This window comes from Argentina silus (genome assembly GCF_951799395.1).
Source record: "Argentina silus genome assembly, chromosome: 2".
NCBI classification, from domain to species: Eukaryota; Metazoa; Chordata; class Actinopteri; order Argentiniformes; family Argentinidae; genus Argentina; species Argentina silus.
This window is the reverse complement of record NC_139656.1, coordinates 5,375,129-5,384,990: the sequence shown is the minus strand read 5'-3', so window position 1 is coordinate 5,384,990 and position 9,862 is coordinate 5,375,129. Positions and strand designations below refer to the sequence as shown.

General features: G+C 49.0%; 1 protein-coding gene across 1 annotated transcript in view; it reads left to right on the top strand.

Moving 5' to 3' along the window:
• Positions 1 to 6,017: 6,017 nt before the first annotated feature.
• The window catches only part of dchs1b (dachsous cadherin-related 1b), a gene marked incomplete at both ends in the record, with an annotated part of 73,949 nt that continues 70,104 nt past the window's right edge, over positions 6,018 to 9,862 (top strand). Inside the window, 3 exons of the mRNA XM_083665516.1 lie at positions 6,018 to 6,851; positions 7,022 to 7,219; positions 7,521 to 8,294. Of these exons, the coding sequence (XP_083521642.1) occupies positions 6,018 to 6,851; positions 7,022 to 7,219; positions 7,521 to 8,294 (1,806 nt within the window). The remainder of the gene's footprint in view (positions 6,852 to 7,021; positions 7,220 to 7,520; positions 8,295 to 9,862) is intronic.

Below are 9,862 nucleotides of genomic sequence, written 5' to 3'. Positions count from 1 at the left end.
GACATTCAGTCATGGGCAGTGTGTGTGTGGGTGTGTGTGTGTGTGTGTTGGGGGGGGGGGGTATTAGCCATGCCCTGATGGGGTGGGGGCGAGGACTGATGGAACATGGCAGCTGCTGCTGCTTCACCTTCAGGGATATCGCTTAGTCTTCTCCCTGTCCTCTCAGCCCCGGACTCTCTCTTTCTCTCTCTCTTTCTCTCTTTCTCTCTCTCTTTCTCTCTCTCTTTCTCTCTCTCTTTCTCTCTGTCTCTCTGTCTCTCTCTCTCTCTCTCTCTCTCTCTCTCTCTCACACACACACACACACACACACACACACAGGCACCATGCTTTCTGAACTGTCTTACTGTCTTTTTCCTCTGGTGTTTTTTCACTGGCCCTGCCACTAGCCTTATAGCAGGAAACCTGGACTGCAAAGCAGTGTGTGTGTGTGTGTGTGTGTGTGTGTGTGTGTGTGTGTGTGTGTGTGTGTGTGAGTCTGTTTGTGTGCATGGAGTGCTGTATGGTCCCCCCTTGCTCACTCACACTGCGTTTACGACCTCCATGTTTCTGCCCCTGTCACTGTTACAACGCTTTCTAGGGAAATCTCATACCCTCTTAAACTTTTCTCTCTCCCTCTCATATTCCCCTCTCTCCCAGCCTCTCCCTCTCTCCGTCTCCCTGGCCCCGTCAGGCCGTAAAAACCAGGACGCAAGGTAGCAGGGGACTATGCGTGTGTGTTTGTCCGGAAACGGGTGCACGTGTGACCCCCCTGGTGATGTCATTAGCAGAGTGGTGATACAGGCGAACCCTGGGGTGGCATCCGGCCCAAGTCCACCTGATACTGGGCCAGGCCACTGCACTGCCATAGCCTGGGGGTTGGAGGGCTCAGGGCCGGGGCTGAGGGCTGGGGCTGAGGGCTGGGGCTGAGGGCTGGGGCTGGGGACTGGGGGGCTGGGGGGCTGGAGAGTCTGAGGGCTAGGCTTGTCCCTGCTACAAGGAATTGAGGAGAACTACATTTAATAGAATAGAGTCAAAAACTGTGCAATTCCATACAAGAGAATATAACCTTATTGTCGATTCAAGTGAATTCAAGTTTGCCTTTGGCTTCAACTGACTTAAGCTAAACTGGGACTAGCCCCAGCCACAGTAATGCCCTGGCATTGAGACCCAGCCTCAGACAGTCTCTGGGTGAGCTCAAGCAGTACTCTCCTACAGTACATTAAGACTCTATGAGACTCAGCTCTTCCACCGTTTCCTTAATGCTCTCACTGGTGCTTTTAGTTCTGTCGAGTGTGTCATAAATACACTCCTGAGCATCATGTCACGGGCTGAATTAAAAACAGAAGAAGGCCTATTATGTCAATGTAAACTTTGTTTTTTTGCTATATTGTGGATCGTATGTGCTATTAAACCCTAATGCTTCAGTTGGACGTTTGGTAAAGTGATCCTAGCTCTTTTCCCCAAAACAACTTCAACCCAGCAATTGTTGTCAGGGAAACTTATCAGTAGCAAGCCCAAGAGCAAGGGCATTGGCCCTTAACCAATCATGATTAATTCAAACTTGTATTTTCAACCTATCACAGGCTGTGTCAACGAAGCCCCACCAGTGGCTGTGGTTGTGTCTGACAGGATCCTAAGACCTGTTAAAGTAGGGGGAGTGGAACTGCACTAACCCAGTTGTATTAATATTGATTGTTTCTCAGTGCTGTGAGCATGTATATTTCAGGAGCCATGTAGCATAGCAGATAACTGCTGTCTGGCTGTCTGTCTGGCTGTCTGGCTGTCTGTCTGGCTGTCTGTCTGTCAGTCTGTCTGTCTGTCTGTCTGTCTGTCTGTCTGTCTGTCAGTCTGGCTGTCTGGGTGTGTAACCTGTCCTCTTGCTCTGTGCAGTGAGTCAGTTGTGAGTGAGGCCTCCTCTACCCATCTACAAAACCTGTCACTCAGTGACAGCCCTGTCTGTCACCCTCACCCGCTCTTTCTCTCTCTTAGACACATGAACGCACGCACGCACGCACGCACGCACGCACGCACGCACGCACGCACGCACGCACGCACGCACGCACTTTGATGACAGCTGGGAATGGCAATAGGTTGGCTATATCCAGAGAACCGGGGTGGGGGACCACAGGAGTCACAGTCAGTGCCCCCCCAAACATTGTGAAAAATGAGATGGAAACCCCCCCCCCCCCACCCAATCCCCTCTCACAAACCTTTGACCCCAGCCCTCCTAGCCTTCATTTCACCCAAACCCGAGCCTAACTTTTCACTCAGTAGTGTAAGAATGCAGCATTGCTTCTCTGGTTAGGGTGACATTGGAGACTGTGGAGGAAGATAACAATTGTAGTGGGATATACATGTTGGAGTTATGAGCTGGCCATTGCACTTTGTGGAGCACGAGTGTATTTTGGCTTCGGTAGCTTTCCTTGCAACCGCAAAAAAAGCAATAGCATTAGTTGTACCATTTGTGTGTCCAGTAACAATAATGATTTGAGGCTGAATTAAGTCATTCTTGAAAACCTGGAGGTGACTCGTTTCTTCTAAGAACAAGAATAAGAAGATTCCAGACCCTGCAGCCCTAATGGACCTTTGTGTCTGTTCTATAGCCAACATTTTTCTGATCTGATTTTATTTTTTTTCTTCTGTGTGGAAATGAAAGCCCCAACCTCCCAGTCTGACGCCACTGTCAATCATAGGGTCTGGCTAGTATTTGTTCTGGGGGACCATGTGACAGTTGGGCTGGAGACTGTGTGCTGCTAATGCTAACCATCCCTCCCCCCACAATGCTAAACCTCCCTCCTCCACAATGCTAAACCTCCCTCCTCCACCACCCAAACCCAACAGACTTTTCCACATGCTTTAATAAGCTGTTGTATCTAAGAATAAGAAACATGGTGGAGACAGAGGACGTATAGAATGGCCATTCAGCTTTGAGCTTCGTGACTTTGGGTCCTGTTTAACTTGGCTACGGGTGGCTGTGGCGTGCTCGACTAGATCTGCTATATCCATTAAAGGGGATGAATGGAAGGAGGAGGGGAGTTGGATAGAGGAGGGATAGGGGGATGGAGGAGGAATAGGCTACCGTAGGTCTACGCTTCTGTGTACTGTAGCCTGTGATACCGGTGAGAGTGTGATCGTATTTAGAGGATAGACCCATTTGTTTGAGGCTTGGGTCCAGCAGAAAGAGATTAGGGAGGGGGGGTGTGTGCTATGGAGGGGGGGTGTGCTATGCCAGATAGTGTGTGTGTGGGGGGGTGTGCTATGCCAGATAGTGTGTGGGTTAAACTGTATGCAAGGAATATATTCCTTGACTGTATGGAGCCCATGGGGTCTTCCAAGTCTATCACTGCGGTCGCACAGAGATGATGTCACAGTTGTGTAATAATGATACGCTTCACACATGTTCCAATGCCTCAACACACACAGACATGCATACAGAAACGTTTGTGAAGATTTACCCCTCAGACACATTACAAGCATCATCAGTATTCATGTCCCACATAATACCACTAGGGGGTGTAAACCAGACAACTGTAATGTATTCAGTTCTGTCATATTAAATCAGGCCAATTTATCCCTCATAATGAACAATGTGTTTAATAGTCCCCAGTGTCTTCATTGTTTTAATGGTCTGCATGTTCCAGAGTAAATAATAGTCTCTTACAGTGTGTGTCAGTCGCAGGGCAAGAGTCATGGTCTGCCTGAGTCATGGACAGAGACACATCACACCTGCAATACTGTGGACTCAGTGACCTCTCAGTGATCTGGAGTATGGAGAGAATATAGGGACATAATCTTCTTCACTGCCAGAGTTAAACAATATGGATGGGATTACACCCCAACTCATTCAAACCAGTAGACTCTTCTCCACGATTCACATGGCCTCTGTGGACTGCAATGCCTTCCTGCCAAAGTAGTATAATTGTCTAATCACCCCACTGTATGAATTATTGCCCCTCTCTCTCCATCTCTTTCTCTCTCTCTCTCTCTCTCTCTCTCTCTCTCTCTCTGGCTGGCTGGCTGGCTGTGTAGTGGTGTAACTGTCTGTGTGCGCTGGTTTAATTCATCTTAGAGCAGAGAGTTGAGGTCTCCAAAGACAAGACTCCAACTCTTAAGTTTGGCTGTGAGCTCCTCAACAGTAGGAGGGTTTCCCCTCTCCACCTCTCATATTCCCTCTCTCTCTCTCTCTTACATTGTCCCTCTTGCTGTCTTTCTCCTTCTTTCACACACACTCTCTCACACACACACACACACACACACACACACACACACACACACACACACACACAGAGAGACGTGTGTCTGCGTGTGCCTCTCCATGTGTGTGTAGGAGTATTCTAAATGACCCTGTTTAGCCGCTTTGGCCAGATGTAGGGGTCAGAGACCCTAAAGGCAGCCCCAGTATCTATGTCCTCCTCCCTCTCCCTGTGGAGCTATAGACTTCATTAATCTCCTGTCCTCTGAGGCCAGATCATGTGGGTTAAACTACCGTAGGTTAACATTGGTGGAACACCGGGGGGTTGAGGACAGGCTAGGGGGGAGGAGTGGAAGGGTGTTCCACTGCAGATAGTATATTCCTGATTACTTCTATAACCTAGAGAAATATGGAACAACGCTATGTATTTGAAATTGAAAGTTTGGTCCAACCTTACGACTCAAATCTTGGCGTTAAACCTTTGTAGAGCAAGCCGAGAGTGAACACGTATGCAATAATAGGCTACTGCGTGTGTTTTACTGTAGTGAGGCTTCTGTGTGTGTGTGTGTGTGTGTGTGTGTGTGTGTGTGTGTGTGTGTGTGTGTGTGTGTGTGTGTGTGTGTGTGTGTGTGTGTGTGTGTGTGTGTGTGTGTGTGTGTGTGTCTGTGTAGGTGGAGGACATTCCTGGGGTTAACACCCCAGATCGTACATGCACTGGGGGAGTGCTTGGCTGGGCGAATCGGGCCGCCCAAACAGAGCCACCGCCCTTCGCTGTCTACATGTCCGATTGTCTCTCTGCACTGCATCCCTGTGACACATTATAAATGGAAATACCATCGGACCTTCATACGCATATTCATATTCAATGTTTATTGTCATATTCAATGTTTATAGAATATTCAGTTGAGGCACAGGAAAAGACTCACATCAGTGAGCTATTTCTTGGTGGTCTAAGGTGTTTTTAACTGATGAATAATATTTATTCTAGGCTGCACTATGCAGTCAGAAATGTTGTCAAGAGCTATAACCCCCCAATTAATCATCTCACGTAAATACTTGAAGATTATTTATCAACAAATTATGACTGCTTTTAAGATGTGCTAAATATTTGTAGTACGGATAAATAGCGATGCAACGTGAAGAATGCTTTTCGAGGAGGTCAATTGTGTGCGCGCGTGCGTCCTCGCGCGCGTGAGCGTGTATGTGCGTATGTGTGAGTGTGTGTGTGTGCGCATGTGAGTGAGTGATTGATTAGGTACAATATGTAGGCTCGGTGAAGGGTTATGGTTTGCGTGAGTAGTGTGTTGTGATTGTAGAGGGCTGCATGGTTGAGAGTGTGAGGAACATGTGGGCTAGTCTTTACTGACGGTTATGCTCCCCATAGAGACCCTACTAAAGGAGCTACAGCAGACTTTCCCATGCATTCCGTGTGTGTGTGTGTGTGTGTGTGTGTGTGTGTGTGTGTGTGTGTGTGTGTGTGTGTGTGTAGCTTGACCTGTCATGAGAAGTGTTACAGTGTTAGAGTTTGTATAATAGCAATGTGTACGAATTCTGCTGGCTACTCTTTTATAATAATACCAGTGTCTTTTAGTGCAGGGGTATTATTGTTTTAACCAATCCAGAACTTTTCAAATGTTACCACCCAATAAACACAATTTGTGACCCATTCAATGCACCAAACCAATTGGTGACCATCATTGTAGAGGGTCTGTAATGTTTGCATGCAATCATAAGGAAAGCTGCCACAATGACTGCATGACCAGAATGACCTGTTTGAGACTTTGATTCTCACTTTGGCTGCCGTGGTCCTCTCTGTCCCCTCTCTCAGGTGTAGGAGGACCCAGCCATGATGATAACAAGTAAAGGTACAGGGACCAGGGCTTGGGCCAGCGGACCATGTGTGTGTTCGGGCGCGTGGAGACGGCGGTCCCTCCTGCTCCTCTACGTGGTCCTGGAGCTAGTGATGGTCCACTCCACCGCAGTCCTGGGAGCGCTCGAACTCCAGCTGGACGAAGAGCAGCCGGAGGGGACCATCGTCGGCGACATCAGCGCCGGGTTACCGCCCGGCGTCACCGCCAGTCTGTACTTCATCTCCGACCACGAGGGGACGGGCGTGGGCAGCGACCTCCACATCGACGAGACCACCGGCATCATAACGACCGCTCGCAGCCTGGACCGCGAGCAGAGAGACCACTACAGCTTCATCGCCGTGACGATGACCGGAGTCACCGTGGAGGTGTCGATCACCGTCAACGACATCAACGACCACCAGCCGGCGTTCCCAAAGACGAAGGCCAACCTGAAGATCCCCGAGCAGACGGCGGTGGGAACGCGGTTTTCCCTGGAGCCGGCGACGGACGCGGACAAGGACCAGCTGACCACCCAGGGATACGTGATTAAAGAGGGGAACGTGGGCCAGGCCTTCAGGCTGGAGACCAAGAGAGCAGCTAACAAGGCGCTGTATCTGGACCTGGTGGTGAACGGAGTACTGGACAGGGAGAAGAGGTCCTCCTTCAGCCTGGTCCTGGAGGCCTTCGATGGGGGCTCGCCCAGGCGGACGGGGGTGATGACTCTGGACGTGTCTGTGACGGACATAAACGACCACGCCCCACTCTTCAACCAGAGTAGATACCACGCCATCATCTCTGAGAGCCTGCCACAGGGCAGCAGCATACTACAGGTTTGGGTCTTTTCATTATTGATGGATGACTGTAATTCATGTTGTCTATCTCCTCAATGATAATGATGATGATACAGTTTACTGCTTTGGCAATATCTGCATTTGTGTTGCCAATAAAGGTCATTGTGAATAGAGTTGAATCAGATGTATTCTTGTCTTGACTACCACAGGTGTTTGCGTCGGATGCAGACGAGGGGGATAATGGGCTGGTTCTGTATGAGATCAACCGTCGCCAGAGCGACCCTGACCGCTACTTCGTCATGGACACGAAGTCAGGGGTCATAACGCTGAACCAGCCGCTGGACTTTGAGCTGAAGAGGGTCCATGAGCTGGTGGTCCAGGCCCGAGACAACGCCAGCCACCCAGAGGTCAGCAACACATTCCATTCCTATTTTTATATCAAGACCTCATTAAAGGTTCAATCTACAACGTTGATTTCCCTTATGTAAACTCTACTACAAATGTATATAGTACATACTTACACAAAAGAGAAGTCTATCACTGAGACCAATACTTTTGACAAGAAAAAGAAATGTACAGATTGCATCTTTAATTCACCATTCTTGAGCCTCTGTGTGTGTATATGTTTAGTAATCTGAACATTATGAAAGCCCTCTTTGTTTGTTGGAGAAAGTGATGAGTAGAGTTTCGTTCTGTTATTACTTTTAGGTAACCAATGCGTTTGTCACAATCCACGTCCGCGACTTCAACGACAACCAGCCCACCATGACCATCATTTTCCTCAGTGAGGACGGGTCCCCCAGGATCTCTGAAGGAGCCCAGCCGGGTCAGTATGTAGCCCGGATCTCCGTCACAGACCCAGATTATGGCGAATACGCCAACGTGAACGTCTCCTTAGAGGGCGGCGACGGGAAGTTTGCCCTGACAACAAAGGACAGCATCATCTACCTGATCTGCGTAGACCAGGTGTTGGACCGCGAGGAGAGGGACTCGTATGAGCTGAGGGTGATGGCTACAGACTCAGGAACGCCTCCCCTGAGGGCCGAGTCCTCCTTCACCATCCAGGTGACAGACGTGAATGACAACCCCCCTCTGTTCGACCAGCAGGCCTACAGACAGACCATACCAGAGGTGGTCTACCCTGGCTCCTTCGTGTTACAGGTCACCGCCAGAGACAAGGACCAGGGGCCCAATGGGGACATCAAATACACCCTCCGCCAGGACAAGAACACCCACTCTGATTGGTTCTCCATCGACCCGGTGACGGGGATCATTACTACGGCGACGGCGCTGGATTACGAGTCAGAGCCGGCGCCGAGCGTGACGGTGGTCGCCACTGACAACGGGCGGCCGCCCCTCTCGTCCACGGCGAGGGTGGACATCGTGCTTCAGGATGTAAACGACAACGAGCCGGTGTTCTCCAGCAGCTTCTACAACGTGTCCATCAAAGAGAACACTGCAGCCGGGACCTGCTTCTTAGAGGTAGGAACAACTCTCTCTGTCCCCCTCTCTCTCTCTCTGTCTATCTCTCTCTCTCTCTCTCTCTCTCTCTCTGTCTATCTCTCTCTCTCTCTCTCTCTCTCTCTCTCTCTCTCTCTGTCTATCTCTCTCTCTCTCTCTCTCTGTCTGTCTATCTCTCTCTCTCTCTTTTTTGTTTTTCTTACTCTCTCTGCCTGCTTGTGTGTGTGTCACCAGACCATTGTCCTATGAGTGCAGCCTAGGTGCTGCCCCTGTGTATAATATGAGCGTGTAGGATCGCCCATCTCCCTGACCCACTTACTGTACACTATATGCAGTCTTTATTCACTCTCCACTCACTCACACCCTCCCTTAAGCTCTCGTCTGATTACTCCCCAGCACAGGGCTGATTTATAGACCGATATAAACGAGTCTGGAAACTAAAGTCATGTATGAAGTGATACACTGTCTCCAAGCCATATTTTAACAAGCAAGGTGCACTCAGAGGTAGGCGCTGACATGCCGTGATGTGATTCATAAAAAAGTGCAGTATGAAAAGTACAGCACAGCCCCATGGAATGTGTTCATTTTGAAAAGAAGGGGGGGATTTATAAAGGTATGAGAGAGAGAGAGAGAGAGAGAGAGAGAGAGACGAGAGAGAAAGAGAAAGAGAAAGAGAGAGAGTTCACCTGCATTCCTGAAGCTACAGAGGGGGGAGATTTACTCCTGGCTCTATGTCCTCTCTCTCACCTCAAAAGGGTTGCCATGGTAACAGAGACAGCAGTGTAGGGTGAGCCCTTCAGAATTCTGAGTATCGCTCTGCTATCTCACGGTAGCTTGATTATGCTTTCATCTCAATTCCAACGGGGCTCATGCATGGGGAGATTCTCTCATGAGAGAGAAAAGATGACTTGGGTTTTCTGCCTTCTCACCGTAGCGACCATGCATCGTTTACGGCAACTGTTTTCTCAGGTTGTTTTTACCCGTCTGCTGAAGGGAAAAGAGGGAAAATAGCATGTTTTTCTTTCTCTGCTTTTTATAGAATCTATGCTGCTCGACTTCAAAGTACTGCAGTTACCACCCTCTCCTGCCTTCCATAGAATAGGGTTTGGATAAATACTGGAATTCCACATTGTTGCAGGTTAATGTAGCTTGTATTTGGAGAGCGTGGTCTGTCGGTGCTCTGCTGAAATCTGGCATATGAGACTTCTCCCGTGGGAAGAGAAGAAAGGAGAGAGGGAAGGCAATGACAGAAGGAGAGGAGGAGGGATGTGGGAAATAGGGAAGCCGTGAAAGAAGGGAGGAAAGAGAGGGAAGTGATGGGTTTGCGTCACCAGTCCGATCCCACATAAATTCAAACATAAGGAAAATAATCACTCATAAGATGAATTGAAATCCATGTTAAAACAAAACATTCAACCAGTCCCTTTGTCATGTGTAATTTGTTAGGTTTTGGCACCAAAATAAACAAAATAATGAAACCCCAAAATCTGTTACCTCTCCTCCAGTTGGTCCTGCTGTTGCTTCAACTCCTGTACTCCTAGCCAACAGTCCTCCTGGTGTTCCGACAAAGCCTAATCTCATGCCAGACA